Source organism: Chelonia mydas, chromosome 10 (assembly GCF_015237465.2).
Source record: "Chelonia mydas isolate rCheMyd1 chromosome 10, rCheMyd1.pri.v2, whole genome shotgun sequence".
In the NCBI taxonomy this organism is placed as follows: domain Eukaryota; kingdom Metazoa; phylum Chordata; order Testudines; family Cheloniidae; genus Chelonia; species Chelonia mydas.
The window spans coordinates 43,217,208-43,235,373 of record NC_051250.2 but is presented as its reverse complement, the minus strand read 5'-3'; the positions used below and the strand labels follow the sequence as shown (position 1 = coordinate 43,235,373).

Genomic DNA, 18,166 nt, shown 5'->3' with positions numbered 1-18,166 from the left:
GGATGCTGTGATCTGCCCATCGAGATTTCATTGCAAGTTCAGGTTTACATTTTAAAGCCCTCCTATATTATGGTCACTCTCCAGTCATTCACATCTAAGTATATATTCAAGTATTTTGCTGAATAGGGGTCTTCTGTTGGTGCTAAATATCTTGCTACTAAGCCTCTCAAGTTTACAAGCTCTTCTTGTTTTGGCAATTAAACATATGCGATTCTTTAACCAAATATCGGACAGTGATTTTCAGAACTGTGTGCAAGTTGTTTGCACATCAAATGTACATGTGTAAATGCAATTAGAAACATCAGAAATTGTAATCTCTGAGGCAGGGCTATACTACTGTGGTTGTACAGTGGCTACACAATAGGTGCCCATTGTTGGGTGGCTCTTAGGCACCACCATAATAAACATGATTGATAAACAAACAGCATGTATAAGACAGACACAAATTTTGCACAGGTTCTGAAAGCTTGGCTCTAGATATCTATTATATCTATTTTTTTTAAACAGAGTTAGGAAATTATACCAAAACATTTGAGAGAGGTTCATGGAAAAACAATATTTCATACTACAACAGAGGCAGCTAATTATTTTTTCAAACACTATTACTGTGCTTGGGGCGGCACCCAAGGAGCTTACAACGAAGTGTAGAAACGTAATATACCAGATGGCCAGAGACAGAGAAGTACAATTTCTAAGGGAAGCAAGAGGTTTCCTCCTACTTTTTTGTAGTTGGATTATACTAAAAATGGGGGTTACTTACCTATAACTGGAGGTTCTTGAAGATGTGTGGTCTAGGGTGACCAGATGTCCCTATTTTATAGGGACAGTCCCGATATTTGTGGCATTTTCTTCTATAGGCACCTATTACCTCCCACCCCCATCCCGATTTTTCACACTTGCTGTCTGGTCACCCTAGTGTGGTCCCTATCTGTAGTCCACACATAGGATACACATGCACACCATGTGCCTGAGTCCGGAATTTTTCACAGTGTCCATTGGCCTGCACACACGTCATAGCTCTCATGCTCTGAGCAAAGGGCATAAGCGGTGGTGCGGACTGACATCTTTCCAGTTTCCCATTCTTACCTCAGTTCTAACAATCCCCAGCAGAGAGGGCAGAGGGTGGATAGTGGAATACAGATAGGGACCATATACCTCAAAGAACCCTTCAGTTACAGGTAAGCAACCTCAATTTTTTCTTTGAGAGATAATCCCATGCATATTCTGCATGTGGGAGATTAACAAGCAGTAATCAGACATAGGGTGGACACAGACGTGACAGCTGAATGTAGTACTGCTGTCCCCACAGCTGTATCAGTTGCTGTTGACTACACCAGAGCATGAAGATATGCAAAGACCTCCAAGTAGCTGCCCTAAGTATCTTTAGGTTGAGTACATGTCTTAGCGAGGCAGCGGAAGAAGTTTGCCCTCTAGTTGAATGAGCTCACACACATACTCCGGAGAGGGAAGATGAGCTAATTGGTAACAAAGGGCAATACAATCCAAGATTCATTTTGAAAGTCTCTGTACCAATATATCCTGATCCCTTGATTGCTCTGCTATGGAAATAGTTTAGGTGTCTTACTAACGTACTTTGTTCTTTGTAGATAAAAGGCTTAGCCCTTTGGAAGTCTAGAGAATACGGCCATTTCTCTTCATCTAAGGAAAAAATACTGGTAGGTGGATTACTTGACTCATTTGAAACTCAAACTATTTTAGGAACAAATCTAGGGTGGGGTCGTAATGAGACCTTTTCTTTATAGAGGGTAGTATACGGTGAGTCTGCCACGAGTGCTCAGAGCTTACTGACTCTTCTGACTGACGTTGTGGCTATTAGAAAGGCCACCTTCCTGGACAAATGGGCCAGAGCACATGGGTCCAGGCTTAAAGGGGAAGAGGTTAGTGAGCAATGATAAAACAAAATTGAGGTCCCAATGAGGTGCAATCTTCACCAATGATGGAAAGTATATGAGAATCCCCTTCATTAATCTAGTTGTGACAGGATGAGTGAATATTGTACGGTTATCCACCAGAGGATGGAAACCACTGACCACTGCTAAACGTACTCACAGAGAACTGAGCGCAAGACCCAGTGATTTAAGGGTAAGTAGATATTCTAAAATAGCAGGGATCCTGGCAGATTTTGGATACAAATTGAATAGGTGAGCCAAACAGGAGAAATGCTTCTATTTTGCTGAGTAACAGCTTCTCGTAGAGTCTCTTCTGCTTTGGTTAAGGATGAATTGCACCTTTAAGAACATAAGTGCTCTATTTCTGATGTCCATTCAAATACCAGGCCCTGAGTTGCAGCGGCCCAGAGCGAGGTGCTTGAACCTTCCAGGTAATGTGGGGATGTTCATGGGTGGGTGAACTGAGAGCTTCAGCAGATCCATAAACCAGAACAGTTGAGTACTATCAGGATGACCTGAGCTCTGTCTTGGTGGATCTTCCATAGAACTTGTAGTACTAATGGGTTGGGAGGGAAGACATACCCCAGGTGATTCTTCCATGACATTAGGAGAGGCATCTACCACTGAGACCTTGACCAAGGCTGCTCTGTAGCAGCACAGAGGAAGTCTCCTTTTCTCCCACAAGACATTCCCCATTGGGGGAAGATATTGTTGAAAACCAAATTATGAACCTCCTATTCATAATTCATGGCAAAATGTCTGCTCAGGCTGTCAGCTAGGTAGTTCTGCACCCCTCGTAAATATGCTGCTGATAGGGTTATGTGATGGCTGATGCACCAACTGCAGAGGGCAACTACCTTATGCAAAAAGGGAGAGATCTTGCTCCCCTCCGCTTGTTTATATAAAACACCATTGTCGTGTTGTCCGACATTATTTGGACACAACTGGATTGGATGAGTCGGAGGAAGGCATCGCAGACTCAAGGGACCGCCCTGAGTTCTGGTAAATTGACATGTATTCTGGACTCCAGACACCTTGTGCCATATGATCACCGTCATGTGAGTGCCCCAAACCAAGAGGGTAACAATGGTTGCATCAGGCGTCAGTATTAGGAAAGGGATCCCTACCTGAACCATTCTCCAGTTTTGTCCACCAGGGGAAAGGATCTAAAACTTTGGTGGAATGGCTTTGCAATTTATGTTGCCTTTCTCTGGTGAGCACACAGAGAAAAGTCAGTCTGTAGGCAGCAAAGATGAAGCCTGACAAACAGCATCATGTGTGCCGTGTGTTTGAGGAGGGAAAGGAAAGTTTTGTTTAACGTCCTGGGTCTGATGTATGAGCGTGCTCATGGCCTGAAACCCCTTGAAAAGTAGATACATTCCTGCTATAGTCGAGTCCAACATCATCCCTTGTGACAGAATACACCCCTGCAGTCATATCCTACACACTATTGTAATAACCTTTATACAAAGTATGCCTTCTAAGGTATCATTTGAAAATTCTTAATTTTCTGGTTGGTATTGTCCCAGTAAAATGCATGAGACAACATTGTATGTGAAATTAATAACACCATACAGGGAAATCTTATAACACATGTTCCAAACCTCCCAGCCCTGTGCAAGCAAAAGCTGGCAAACAGGTCTGTCCTAAACAAAGGAATGTGTGCTTTGCTTAATTTGCATTAAAGCAGTAAACAGAGTCATCAAATAGGAAGGGAAGACAAAGGAAGGGTTATAATCACGAATTTGTCCCCATAATAATGGAAATAACCCCCCTAGACATAGTATCTGCCACGTCCACCGCAGCTTGGAGGAAAGTTTTGGGCACTAATCTGCCCTCATCCTAATCTAAGGCCTGGAAGGGGCCCTATCCACCTCAGGGAGCTTGTCCTTAAATTCCAAAATCTTATTAGTAAAATCTTATTTGGCCAAGAAGGCAGGATAATTTGAAATCCTGAACTGAAGGGAGGTGGAAGAGGAGACCTTTTTCCCCTAAAAGGACACAAGCAACTCAACCTTTATGGAAGTAGCCTTTAGGTCCTGTTGCTTGGACCATGCTGTGGCCACCTTCACCACCAAGAGTTCGGCGGTGGATGAGAGAACCCTCCTCTCCTCCCCTCCTCCCCCCGGATGAAACAAAGCAGCACTTCTCAGCCCTCTTAGGGGTGGGAGCACAAGAAGCAAGAGTGTGCCAAACTGTTTTTGCTGGGTCCATGCTGGCCTCATGAATGGGGAGGGCCACTCCAATGGGACCGGAAGACTGTAAAATGTCTAGTAAACTGTGCTGAGGCTCCTGGAGTTCCTCAAGCTGAATCTGTAGCTCTGAACTCACCTGTGCACAAGCTCTTGATATTATTTAAAGTCATCTGATGGAGACTGAGAACGTGGAGTAACCACCTCACCCAGTGAAGACAATGAGCTTGGCTCTTGAAACTGTCAGAATCAGTTCATCTTCCACTTCTGAATATTCTGATGGGGCTGATTGTGGGTGTCTGGGCAATGGCAAATAGGACTCCTGAACTGATTCCAGGTGTCTAGTGTAGGGTTCCCATGGCCCCCAATGTTGTCAGTTTGAAGGATCAAATGGCAGAGGAGGACCACATGGCATAGGGTACTACCTCTCTCTTGGGCAATCATATATGGTGGGAGGTCAGAACCCTGATCTTTGGGGACACCTGACTCATGCCACCTCCATCCAATGCCACAGAGACTCCTGAGAGGCCTCAGACTCATCCAAAGAGAAAGACGGATACCTTATCTCGTAGAGAACTGATAGTACTGATGGTTGCACGTCAAGGCTGGCAGGTGGGACAGGAAAAAGACCCTGCCTTGTCAGGATAGTCTCTTTCTCTGGTATAGCCATGTACTGGAATAGAGATGGTCCTGATAGGAGTGGTGAATGCAGATAAGAGCAAAGATGTCCTCTGGTGAGAGGTAACACTCTGATGACTCTGGGATACCAGGAGAGTCCATTGGCAGAGCTGTTGGAACCAGAGCTTCCCTGGTCATTGTGACAATAAGCTTGCCCCATGGGTGTCACTACTAGGACTGCATCAGCTCTGGAAGTGGATGGGAGCACCAAGAGCGGTTTATCCCAAACCTTCACCATCAGAGCCACTGTCAGAACAGTCAAACATACCCTTGCATGCCTCCTTCTCCTGTCAGAAAATGTACTTGGGCCTAAGTCCATGTGCGCTAGCTCTCCCAACTTTAACGGGATCAGGGAGGGATCCATTCTCTTTGGGGCAGTTTTAGATGAAGATGGCTTGTCCTTATGTCTATGAAAGTGCCGTTTTCTCTCATGTGAAGACTTCTCCTTAGGTTTAACATCTTGGCTTCTGTTTCCGAGCTCGAGTTCAGAGAGGTGCTGCCTGCTTGGTGAAACCTATGTATAGGGGGCGGTCCCTGGCCCGCGTCTGACTGGGGATTCATCGCCTTCTCCATGAGATGTTTTCTGAGTCTCAGTTCCTGACACTCATGAGTTCTGGTGGGAAAGTGTGGCAGATGCTGTACTTAGTAGAAATATGAGGCTCAAGGTAGCGTTGATGTTTGTCACTCACTGAAACGAAGCAAGGGCAGGAAACACTGCTTTTGAACCCCAGGACCCTGGGCATAATTCCAAACTTCTTGGTGGGGTGGGGAGTGTCTCTGTGTGGGAAAGAAATGCCTGTGTAGACTAAACTACAAAAACTACTACAACTATTACAATTAACTATATATAATATCTTACAGCAATGATGCAGTAAGAAAGAAGCTGAGGACATCAAAGATTCCAACTCAGACCATGCAATGGTAAGAAGGAACTAAAGAGGCGTCAGCCCACATCACCTTTTATGCCCTCGGTTTGGAGCATGAGAAGACCTACAGCACATATGTGAGCCAACGGATACTGCTTGCAAAAAATTCTGGACTGAGTCACATGGTTCACATGTGTTTCTCACATGTGGAATACACTTAAGGACTATCAAAGAAGAAATTGCTATTCTCAAAGCTGTACTCTTAATCAACAGATGCCACTAATGCACAGCAAATAGGTGTCATGAAAAGGTGCTACATAAATTGATGGTGTAGTTAAGGAAGTGTCCATGTTTCTTTTAGCTTTATTCAAAATAAAAGGGGGAATTTGTCCTTTTCCTCACACTGCAACCCTCTAATTATAATAGAGAAGGATTCTGGGTTTAATTTAAATGGATATTTTAAAATAGAAGAATCTCAACATTAAAAGAATAGATTTATTGCTGAACTGCTTGTTTAAAACAAAAATAAATAATAGAGAAGGTGAGCAAGTTGGGAGTGACGTGAAAAATTGCCTAAAAAGGTTGGAAAGCAGTGACTTGACTTTCAGATGTGTTGACTGCCCACAACGGTCTCTGAAGTAAGTGGGAGCTGTGGATTCTCAGCCCCTCTGAAAATCAGGCAATAAAGTGTGACATTATTTTGCTGAGAAACAAAAACAAAACAATACAGTGATATAGTATGTACACAAAATGAATGATAAAACAAACCAATACATTTTCTTATAAGAATGAAGAGAAGGAATATGGTTACATTTTCATCACAGGGGTTTACTCATGCAATTCCCATTGACTAAATCCCTGAGAGTCATGAGGCTAAAAGGGGACACTGTTGACAATGTACACTTAAGCTTCTTTACCAATAAACATCTGTTCATAACAGGTAAATTCTGCATATATCCCCACAGAAGTAGTTGTAAAATAAGAAAGCTGATTATATATAAAATAAAGCAGACAATGAACCTTGTAGGCCATATAGTATGGATATTTTCAGTCTGTTTACATTCCTGCTGTGCAGGTAAGAATATCACTACATACAATACACCCATGTTCAAAACCCTAAACTGCTGCTGATTGCCACTTACCCTCGCACAGTGCCCGTTTCCTGATAATTCACTTGAATAAACTTGCCAAAGCGACTTGAGTTGTTATTATGTGCCGTCTTTGCATTTCCAAAAGCCTGTCATAATAAAGAGAAGATGTTATCGTTGTGTTTCAGAAGATACAAGCTGCATATAGCCTACTTACATGCACATCACAGGCTTGCTTTTGGGACTTGGCTGTCATTGCACAAATGATGATAAAAACCTGGGGAAAGGTGGCTGAATGATTTAATAGATCTAATGCTTCTTACTTCTCAGAGGACCATGTTTACATCCAACTTAAGGTCTTAAGTAGAAAGGAGCCGTATGACAGTTTCATACAACAAAACCATCATATGCCATTATAAACCTCTGCTGTGAGAAAAATCAACGCTCAGCTAGAATGAAACGGATTACTTTCCTAATGCCATAGAGACCAGTACCAAAAGTATTGGCTGAGATCATTTAGAAGGTCCACACACAGATGTTTGCATGGATGCTTCCTAAAATACCCTTTGAATAAATAGGAATTCAGTTTCTGGATAGACTTTTACTCATACGCAATTCATTAGCAATAGTCTACACTAATCTATCACTATCTAGATTTTAAAAGTTAAGCTTTGTTATGCTTCTATTTTCCCTCTTAGGTTGCAAAATGCTTGACGTTACAGGACTTCACCTACATCTAGTGCATCTCTCCCACCTATTTTCATGAAATACTGACATATTTACTAAAACATTAATTTGGTGATACATACTAACGAGAGTAGTTCTGGTTCAGTAAAGACTCCCCAGCCGATATGATCAGAAAACAAAGCTGTTTCTAACCAGTGCAGCTGTTCCTGAGTTATTAGGCCAGGGGGAACAGTAGAGTTGGCCTCTTGACTCTAGTAATGCAGGATTATCCTGACAAGCGAAGCCTGGAGTTAAACCATGACTGTTCAAAGCAAGAGGGAGCGGGATGAGTCTCAATAAAATAGAAACAAATAATTCTCTGACTGCGGGTACTGGCTCAAAATCACATATTGCAACAAAATAATCCTCTTAAGTCTGCAGTTATCTTTTGCATATATTTTGGTTCTAATCAAATCACTGAAGCAAGAAACATGAATGACAATTATGACATGCAGTATTAAATCCAGTAAGTCCGCTATGAGGCTTATTCATTAATGTTATAACTGGCTGATTTTTTTTTTCAAATGTGAACACATGGAAGACGTTAAAATTCAATTTGATCCATGTTAGTTTTCCACAGGTCACTAAAACAAAGTTCTACAATTACAGAAAACCATCAGAATAGCAAGTTGTGCTAGTATATACATGGGAATCAATTTTATGTGTGATCTGGTGAACACTTGCACACTGTGTGTGTTTCATAGATTCATAGACTCCACAGCCACAAGGGAACATTGTGATCACCTAGTCTGACCTCCTGTATAATACAAGCCATAGAATTTCCCAAAAAGAATTCCTAGAGTAGATCTTTTAGAAAAATACCCAGTGTGAGAGTGAGAGAATGAAAGTGAGTGAGTGCGAGAGAGTGAGAGGTCGCCTCCCTCCTTTTACACACAAGGTCATCTTAGATTGCTCCAAACAGTCCTGACACACAAAAATGATACCACTGCAGTATTTTGTATATACAGTCCCTTTAAAATGATCAAATGAAAGTTCCACATACATTTTCGCCTCAAAGAATAAAACACTGTATACATTTTCTACCTTTTCTACCAAATTCTGAAGCAACCAATCTGAGAATGCACAGAAGGTAACTTTACTTCCATCTCATGAATCAACAAGCTACTAATTTACTTTTTTAGGTTACTTGGTAACATAAGCTTTGATTTTCAAGGAATACTCTTTTGGTTCAGAGCTGATCACTTCAATACAATCCTCTGCCAAGGTTTATGATTGAAACTAGTAAGAAAAATGTGTGATGAATAGCTATAAATGCAGGATTTTAAAACGTTGCCTCAATGGCAAGTTGACTCAGTATTCCCTAACTTTCATTACCTTAAGCACTGTATTAAAAGCTATACGGTATCCAGCCTGCCTTGCAGTTCTAAATAAAACAATGGGATTTTTTTTTTTTAGTCTAGAATTTGGGACAGAAAGAGAACTCCCACCTGAAATAAAGAAAATTGTGATTCTGAACATACTTTTCACTGGTGTAGATGGAAAAATCCAAAGAGAAACTGAATTTTAAGAAGCATGCTAAACAAATACCACTACCCAAACAATCAGTGAAGGATGCTTTGAACAAGGACCATAATAGAGAGGAGGGAGAGAAATGCATGTCTAATTAATGTTATGAGCGGCAGTGAGTTACACAATAATACACTCTACTTCTCTTTGCAGCAGTTCATGAATCTACTAATGAATAGCTTTTCTTGTCTTTCTAAGAACATGTAGACCAGTGTTTGCTTGATGTAGTACAAACAGCAACACAAAAAGAGACAGCAACATGGTCTAGAGTGGATAGCTCACTGGACTGGGAATCCGGAAATCTGGTTTCTATTTTTGGCACTGTCAATGACCTTTATGTGACCTTGGACAAGTCACATCATTGCTCTAGTCCTGTCTCCTCTCCCACCCTGTGTCTGTTTTGTCTATTCACACTATAAACTCATCGGGGCAGGGATTGACTCTCCCTCTGTTTTTGTACAGTGTCTAGCAAAGGGTTCTCAAAGTTTTGTACTGGTGACCCCTTTCACATAGCAAGCCTCTGAGTGTGATCCCCCTTATAAATTAAAAACACTTTTTAATATATTTAACACCATTATAAATGCTAGAGGCAAAGCGGGGTTTGGGATGGAGACTGATAGCTTGCGACCCTCCGTGCAATAACCTCGCGACCCCCTGCGGGGTCCCGACCCCCAGTTTGAGAACCCTTGGTCTAGCACAACAGGGTTCAGAATGTAACTACAAACATACCAGTCACCACCACTCCACAGTTAAGCTAAGTTTTGCATTTACACAAATACTTATATTAATAAGAAACAAAACCAAAATACTATACCAATTTTTCAACAATGGAATTTACTGCTTGGTTATTTCTTATCTAAATGAAGCTAGAGATAAACCATTTGAAAGAATACTAATCAGAAATGGACATTCCAAGGTTATAGTGCAGAAATTCTCCTTTACTTAAACTATTATATACATGAGTTGAAGGATTTACCTGTGTTCTTCAATTTGTCTTACCCTAATAGCTCAGACAAAAGCTACAGCAGTTCAGCAGTGCAGAGCAACAGTACCAATCTAATAAGCAGCATGTGTTTATATTCCATGTCAATCAGCACATTGCCCCAGGTGTCCTCTGAATAAAACCAATAAACTTGGAACAATAATTCTGTGTTTGGAATATGGCTTGTACTTACATATGTATTATTATTAATATTCATTTAATTTTTTTAAATCTTTTCTGGAGTAGGACTGAAATTAAAGACCACAAAACCCATATGCTAAGTGACTGAGAAACTTTATTTAAAACAAATTGGTATTATTCACGTAAGTGAGTTTGCATTAGCAAGCAACAATATAAAAAAACCAGCTACAAGGCAAGCCAGTTGTACTCAATCACCCTTTCATGTTTCTTTAAAAAATTAACCAAATATCAATACTATTCAGGTTTTATGATCAGTTGGCTGTCTAGTTCTCTGTGCTGTACCGTATTGAGATGATGAGATCATTGTTTCAGAGAGAGAAATGAAGTCTATTTATTAGAACTGTTATTTAGGAAGGGTCCTATTCAGAAGTCAGTCAATCTACTGGCTCAAGGAAACTACAATTATAGGAGCTGCTCCCCCAGTCAGACAGGGTACAGTACTTATTTCTGTCCCCTTCCCACAAGCCTTGTCATATATTCTCAGTGCATGCCAAATCAGAAGCAAGGAAATTACGTTGAGAGGTGCACTGAGCAGCTCAGCAAGTCCTCCAGTATCTTAAGGGCAGAAATTTCTATTCTGTTTGGAAGTCAGAGAAAAATTCTCAAAGATCAGCAGGTCTCAAAAGCTGAGAGCCTCATTTCTGAGAATGGTCAAAAGGAAAAAATTAACCACCTCACATACAAAAGCGGACATTTGCAGAGGAGGTAAGCCCATTATTAGAGTGAAGATGAGAGATCTCTTCACTTCCCCTTACAACCCATCACCTCTGCAGGTTATTTTCTTTACAAAAAAAATCCCGTATGTTGGGCAGAAGCCCACTCACCTCCTCATAGGCAGATGTAGCAGTCACAGTCATTAGGAATGCAGTAAGCTTCCTTAGGTCATGTGTTCTCATGTAGGGAATAGAGGTATTGACTAAGTATAGGGAGTTGCAAGAGTTGGAGTTGTGAGCTGCATGAATTCTCCACCTTCGTAAGCTGGGGGCAGGTCTCAAGGAATCAATTCTGAAGCACTTAGAGTAGAAGAACAGTCAGCATGGATTCACCAAGGGCAAGTCATCCTGACTAATCTAATTGCCTTCTAGGATGAGATAACTGGCTCTGTGGATGAGGGCAAAGCGGTGGACGTGTTGTTCCTTGACTTTAGCAAAGCTTTTGACACGGTCTCCCACAGTATTCTTGCCAGCAAGTTAAAGTATGGGCTGGATGAATGGACTGGCTAGATTGTCGGGCTCAACGGGTAGTGATCAATAGCTCCATGTCTAGTTGGCAACCGGTATCAAGCAGAGTGCCCCAAGGGTCGGTCCTGGGGCCGGTTTTGTTCAATATCTTCATTAATGATCTGGAGGATGGCGTGGATTGCACCCTCAGCAAGTTTGCAGATGACACTAAACTGGGAGGAGTGGTAAATACACTGGAGGGTAGGGATAGGATACAGCGGGACCTAGACAAATTAGAGGATTGGGCCAAAAGAAATCTGATGAGGTTCAACAAGGACAAGTGCAGAGTCCTGCACTTAGGACGGAAGAATCTCATGCACCGCTACAGACTAGGGACCGAATGGCTAGGTAGCAGTTCTGCAGAAAAGGACCTAGGGGTTATAGTGGACGAGAAGCTGGATATGAGTCAACGGTGTGTCCTTGTTGCCACGAAGGCTAATGGCATTTTGGGCTGTATAGGTAGGGGCATTGCCAGCAGATCGAGGGATGTGATCGTTCCCCTCTATTCGACATTGGTGAGGCCTCATCTGGAGTACTGTGTCCAGTTTTGGGCCTCACACTACAAGAAGGATCTGGAAAAATTGGAAAGCATCCAACAGAGGGCAACAAAAATGATTAGGGGACTGGAACACATGACTTATGAGGAGAGGTTGAGGGAACTGGGATTGTTTAGTCTGCAGAAGAGAAGAATGAGGGGGGATTTGATAGTTGCTTTCAACTACCTGAAAGGAGGTTCCAAAGAGGATGAATCTAGACTGTTCTCAGTGGTAGCAGATGACAGAACAAGGAGTAATGGTCTCAAGTTGCAGTGGGGGAGATTTAGGTTGGATATGAGGAAAAACTTTTTCACTAAGAGGGCGGTAAAGCACTGGAATGCATTACCTAGGGAGGTGGTGGAATCTCCTCCTTTTGAGGTTTTTAAGGTCAGGCTTGACAAAGCCCTGGCTGGGATGATTTGGTTGGGGATTGGTCCTGCTTTGAGCAGGGGGTGGACTAGATGACCTCCTGAGGTCCCTTCCAACCCTGATATTCTATGATTCATGACATTTTTCTTTTGGCTTTACATAGCAGGCCAACCTGTCTTATGACCTGAGAGTCCATGGAAACTATTATATGTAATATCACAGGTCCCATAATAGGTTATACCAATTTTTCATATTTTCTTTATTACTCCTATATATATGAGAGGTCTTCGGGACATGTCTTCCTATAATTTCACAAGATTAACCATATGGCAGAGGCATTCTGAAAATACAGGTTTCAGAGTGGTAGCCGTGTTAGTCTGTATCAGCAAAAACAATGAGGAGTCCTTGTGGCACCTTAGAGACTAACACATTTATTTGGGCATAAGCTTTCGTGAAAATACAGTTACCAACTAGCTTAAAAGGACAGTTCAGAGTTAACTTGAGGCGATTTAATATATTTTGTTTGTTTCATTTATGAGGTCTTTTTAAAAGAGTGACTAGGTTATAAAATAGGGTGGGCAAACTTTTTGGCCCGAGGGCCACATCGGGGTACGAAACTGTATTGAGGGCTGGGTAGGGAAGGCTGTGCCTCCCCAAACAGCCTGGCCTTGCCCCCATTAAGCCCCCACACACACACTTCCCGCCCCGACTGTCTCCCTCAGAACCCCCGACCCATCCAACGCCCCTGCTCCCTGTCCCCTGACTGCCCCAACCTATCCACACCCCCGCCTCCTATCCAGCCCCCCTGCTCACTGTCCCCTGACTGCCCCAACCTATCCACACCCCCGCCCCCTGACAGGCCCCCTGAGACTCCCACGCCCTATCCAACCCCCCTGTTCCCCAACCACCCCACAAGCTCCACCCCATCCAACTGCTCCCTGTCCCCTGACTGTCCCCTGGGACTCCCCGCCCCAACCGCCCCCTGGGACCCCCTACCCAACCCCCTCACTGCCGCGTGTGCCGCTGCCGCCTCCCCCTTACCATGCTGCTCAGAGCGGCAGGAGCTCGCAGCCCCGCTGCCCGCAAGGCAGCGTACCTATGTGGGAGGGGCCGGGGGCGAGCCTCCAGGGCCAGGAGCTCAGGGCCCGGTCAGGAAGGTCCCACGGGCCGTAGTTTGCCCACCTCTGTTATGAAAAGTCCTATTAAGGCACTTTATACATGAACAAGTCTAGATATATTTGAACTGTACACTGTGTTCTTGTAAAGCCAGTAAGATTATATGTAATGTAACAGTACAGCCTTGGAAAACTGTGAATAAACTACAACTATTTCAATAAAACAAATTCTGTTCTGTCTATATTATTTCTCTCTGCTAACTGATTGGTGCAAGGCTGCGAATGCTTATTGGCAAAACTCCATAAAGAGCATTCCTAAAATTCTAGGCAAGGCCAGAGCTTTTACTGGCCAAGGCTCAACATTTCGAAGAAAAAAAAAATTAATACTCCTCTGTACCAGCAATACATCCAGTCTGTACTAGACATTGATTCAAGAATTCAAAAAATTTAGCTCCAGACAAGTAATGGTTCCGCTCTTGTAAGTTCCGACCACATTTTTAAACAGAAAAGATATTTTGATTGGGCTAGCATTGACTTTAAAAGTACATTAATCTTAAAAGCTACATTAGGTCATTTGAAAAGGTTTACAAAAAATTCAATGCTGTCAATCTGAAATGCTCAAAAATCACGAGTCTGGTCACAAAAAAGCATTAAATTAATATTAAATAGCATGAGATTTTTAAAAAATGTTTGGGGTTCTTTTTTATTGCCTTTGGGGTTGTGTCTCTTTATGGTTCATGTTTTATAACCTTTTTCCCCACAACCAGGAGTAAAATATTGCTATTTTAAATAAAAGCTGAGATTTTCATATAATCACATGATTCCAGAAGCTGGGACTTTAAGAAAAAAAAACCCTGAGCAACAAAAGTTTTAATGATACAAGTGCAGTGTAGACCTTTGGGAACTTGCACTAAAAATTTCAAGAGCTGGACTTGCAAAAAAAAATAAGGTACCTTTTCCTTCCACCCTACCTGCTTCTCCAACTACAGACCCATCCCTTACTCTCCAAACTTATTTTATTTACATAGATTTCCTCCCATTCAACTCTGCCTTTAATTCCTTCCAATCTGGCTTCTGCCCACCTCAACTCTACTGAAACCACTCTTGCTAAATTCTCTGGTGACCTCGCTCTGGCTAAATCTCAAAGCCCCTACTCCACCCTCATTTCCCACTCCCCACCCCTATGTTGTTCTTGACAACATCTATCCTCTCCTTGACATATTACTCTTCCTGGGCTTTTGAAATACTGTTCTCTCTTGGTTTTTCTTCTACCTCTCTCACTATCCTTCAGCATCTCTTTCAATGGGACCATCACCCCGCTCCAACCTGGGATAACCCAGAATTCTGTCACTGACCCCTTTCCCATGTGCTCAGGACTTCAGTTCTGTATCTCATCTGAAATCCCAAGACCTCCAAGCACTAGAAGAGACCTTTGGAATATCTCCTTTCCCTAACAGCATTCATTTTTATGAATTACAGGTTGCAAAATATCAGAACTATATTTTGTCCATTCGGAGCCTGAGAACAGTGAAATTTGTGTGGTAAAAGGGAACGAACTATGGGAATGGACCCAGTCTCCCAGAAGCAAGTGTAGGGGGGAATAAAGAAGGGAGAAAGAGAAAGGGAGAAGAGAAGAATTCCACCAAATATAACATTAAAGGAATGGTCAGCAAGAAAAGAACAAGTCCAGTAAAAAGAGCCAAAGTGAAGCAGCTGATCAACAATGTCTGTGCTAGGAGATATTGAAAAGACTATGTAGAAACGTTTTGGCTTGAAAACATGTTATTAATAACTTTTATTAAGACAATTTCAGTGGAGAGGGTGGATGCCAGACTGGAGACGAAGAAGAAGAAAGCTGAAGGAGGCTTTATTACATTATGTGAAGCTATTTCTGAGGCTGAATCTTGTATCATAAGTTCTTTTTTGCACACAATGTGGGTGCACTAAGACATCAGTGAAAATGTAAAGTTTTTCATATACTAGCACAAGTGCCAGCACTGACTTACCTAGCTATCATCGCAGCACATGAAACTCAAAAATATAATGTACTGAAACACAAAATATACTGTTCACACTATTAACTTATGACAATGAATGAAGCTTGTATACTAGAATTATCATCATCATTATTATTTATAGCAGGGGTGGGCAAACTACAGCCCGCGGGATGGATCTGTCCTGTGGGCCGTTTTAAGTGGCCCTTGAGCTCCCACTGTGGAACGGGGTCTGGGGCTTGCCCCGCTCCAGCCGGGGAGCAGGGCCGGGAGCCGCGGCATGGCCTCCCTTCAGCACTCCATCTGGGGAACAGGATATGGGGCAGCTTCACGTGACTCCCAGAAGCAGGGGCATGGCCCCCCTCTGGCTCCTATGCGCTCTAATGACCCCGCTCCAATGGCCCCATGCGGCATTCCAATGGGGATTCCAGGGGTGGTGCCTGAGGATGGGGCAGCGTGCTGAGCTGCCTGGCCGCGCCTCTGCATAGGAGCCAGAGAAGGGAAATGTCACTGCTTCCAGGAACTGCTTGAGGTAAGTGCTGCCCAGAGCCTGCACCCCTGAGCCTCTCCTCACGTTCCAACCCCCTGCCCCAGCCCTGATCCCCCTCCCACCCTCCGAACCCCTCGATCCCAGCCCAGAGCCCCCTCCTGCACCCCAAACCCCTCATCCCCAGCCCCAACCCAGAGCCTGCACCCCTTCCCATACCCCAACCCCCCGCCCCAGCCCTGATCCCCCCCCAAACCCCTCAGTCCCAGCCCAGAGCACCCTCCTACACCCCAAACTCCTCATTCCCGGCCCCACCCCAGAGCCCCCCCCCACCCCAGTCCTCCGACCCAGCCCGGAGCCCCCTCCCGCACCCTGAACTCTATTTTCTGGGCCCACACCAGAGCCTGCACTCCACACCAGAGCCCTCACCCCCTCCTGCACCCCAACCCCAATTTTGTGAGCAGTCATGGCCCGCCATACAATTTCTATTCCCAGATGTGGCCCTCGGGGCAAAAAGTTTGCCCACTCCTGATTTATAATATAATATAGGACCTCCTGGCCCTAAACCAGGACCCTGTTGTGCTATAGAGCTCTCTCCTCTCGGCACAGAGCGGCTATTCAAGAGATCTTACAGCGGCACAGCTGCATTGGTACAGCTACAGCCACTCCATTGTAAGGTATGCAGTGTAGCTGCTCTTTGTCACCAGGAGAGAGCTCTCCTGATGACAAAAGAAAACCACCCCCAACGAAGGGTGGTAGCTTCATCGCCAGGAGAGCGTCTCTTGCCGATGAAGCACTGTCCACACCAGCACTTTTTGTCATTAAAACTTTTGTCATTCAGGGTTGTGTTTTTTTCACACCCCTGAGCGACAAAAGTTTTAATAATACAAGTGCAGTGTAGACATAGCCTATGCCCTGGTCTACACTAGGACTTTAGGTCGAATTTAGCAGCGTTAAATTGATGTAAACCTGCACCCCTCCACACGATGAAGCCCTTCATTTCGACTTAAAGAGCTCTTAAAATCGATTTCCTTACTCCACCCCTGACAAGTGGATTAGCGCTTAAATCGGCCTTGCCGGGTCGAATTTGGGGTACTGTGGACACAATTCGACGGTATTGGCCTCCGGGAGCTATCCCAGAGTGCTCCATTGTGACCGCTCTGGACAGCACTCTCAACTCAGATGCACTAGCCAGGTAGACAGGAAAAGAACCGCGAACTTTTGAATCTCATTTCCTGTTTGGCCAGCGTGGCAAGCTGCAGGTGACCATGCAGAGCTCATCAGCAGAGGTGACCATGATGGAGTCCCAGAATCACAAAAGAGCTCCACCATGGACCGAACGGGAGGTACGGGATCTGATCGCTGTATGGGGAGAGGAATCCGTGCTATCAGAACTCCGTTCCAGTTTTTGAAATGCCAAAACCTTTGTCAAAATCTCCCAGGGCATGAAGGACAGAGGCCATAACAGGGACCCGAAGCAGTGCCATGTGAAACTTAAGGAGCTGAGGCAAGCCTACCAGAAAACCAGAGAGGCGAACGGCCGCTCCGGGTCAGAGCCCCAAACATGCCGCTTTTGTGATGAGCTGCATGCCATTTGAGGGGGTTCAGCCACCACTACCCCAGCCGTGTTGTTTGACTCCTTCAATGGAGATGGAGGCAACACGCAAGCAGGTTTTGGGGACGAAGAAGCTGATGATGATGATGAGGTTGTAGATAGCTCACAGCAAGCAAGCGGAGAAACCGGTTTTCCCGACAGCCAGGAACTGTTTCTCACCCTGGGCCTGGAGCCAGTACCCCACGAACCCACCCAAGGCTGCCTCCTGGACCCAGCAGGTGGAGAAGGGACCTCTGGTGAGTGTACCTTTTAAAATACTATACATGGTTTAAAAGCAAGCATGTGAAAGGATTAATTTGCCCTGGCATTCGCGGCTCTCCTGGATGTACTCCCAAAGCCTTTGCAAAAGGTTTCTGGGGAGGGCAGCCTTATTGCGTCCTCCATGGTAGGACACTTTACCACTCCAGGCCAGTAGCACGTACTCGGGAATCATTGTACAACAAAGCATTGCAGTGTATGTTTGCTGGCGTTCAAACAACATCCGTTCTTTATCTCTCTGTGTTAACCTCAGGAGAGTGAGATATCATTCATGGTCACCTGGTTGAAATAGGGTGCTTTTCTTCAGGGGACACTCAGAGGTGCCCGTTCCTGCTGGGCTGTTTGCTTGTGGCTGAACAGAAATGTTCCCTGCTGTTAGCCACGGGGAGGGGGGAGGGTTGA

At 44.1% G+C, this 18,166-nt stretch overlaps 1 protein-coding gene across 21 annotated transcripts in view; it reads right to left on the bottom strand.

Moving 5' to 3' along the window:
* Positions 1-18,166, bottom strand: part of MYO9A (myosin IXA) — a 457,919-nt gene that overhangs the window by 258,083 nt on the left and 181,670 nt on the right. For all 21 annotated transcript variants that reach the window (XM_043524473.1, XM_043524485.1, XM_043524478.1 and 18 more), the window contains one exon: positions 6,789-6,883. In XM_043524473.1, coding sequence (XP_043380408.1) covers positions 6,789-6,883 — 95 coding nt within the window. The remainder of the gene's footprint in view (positions 1-6,788; positions 6,884-18,166) is intronic.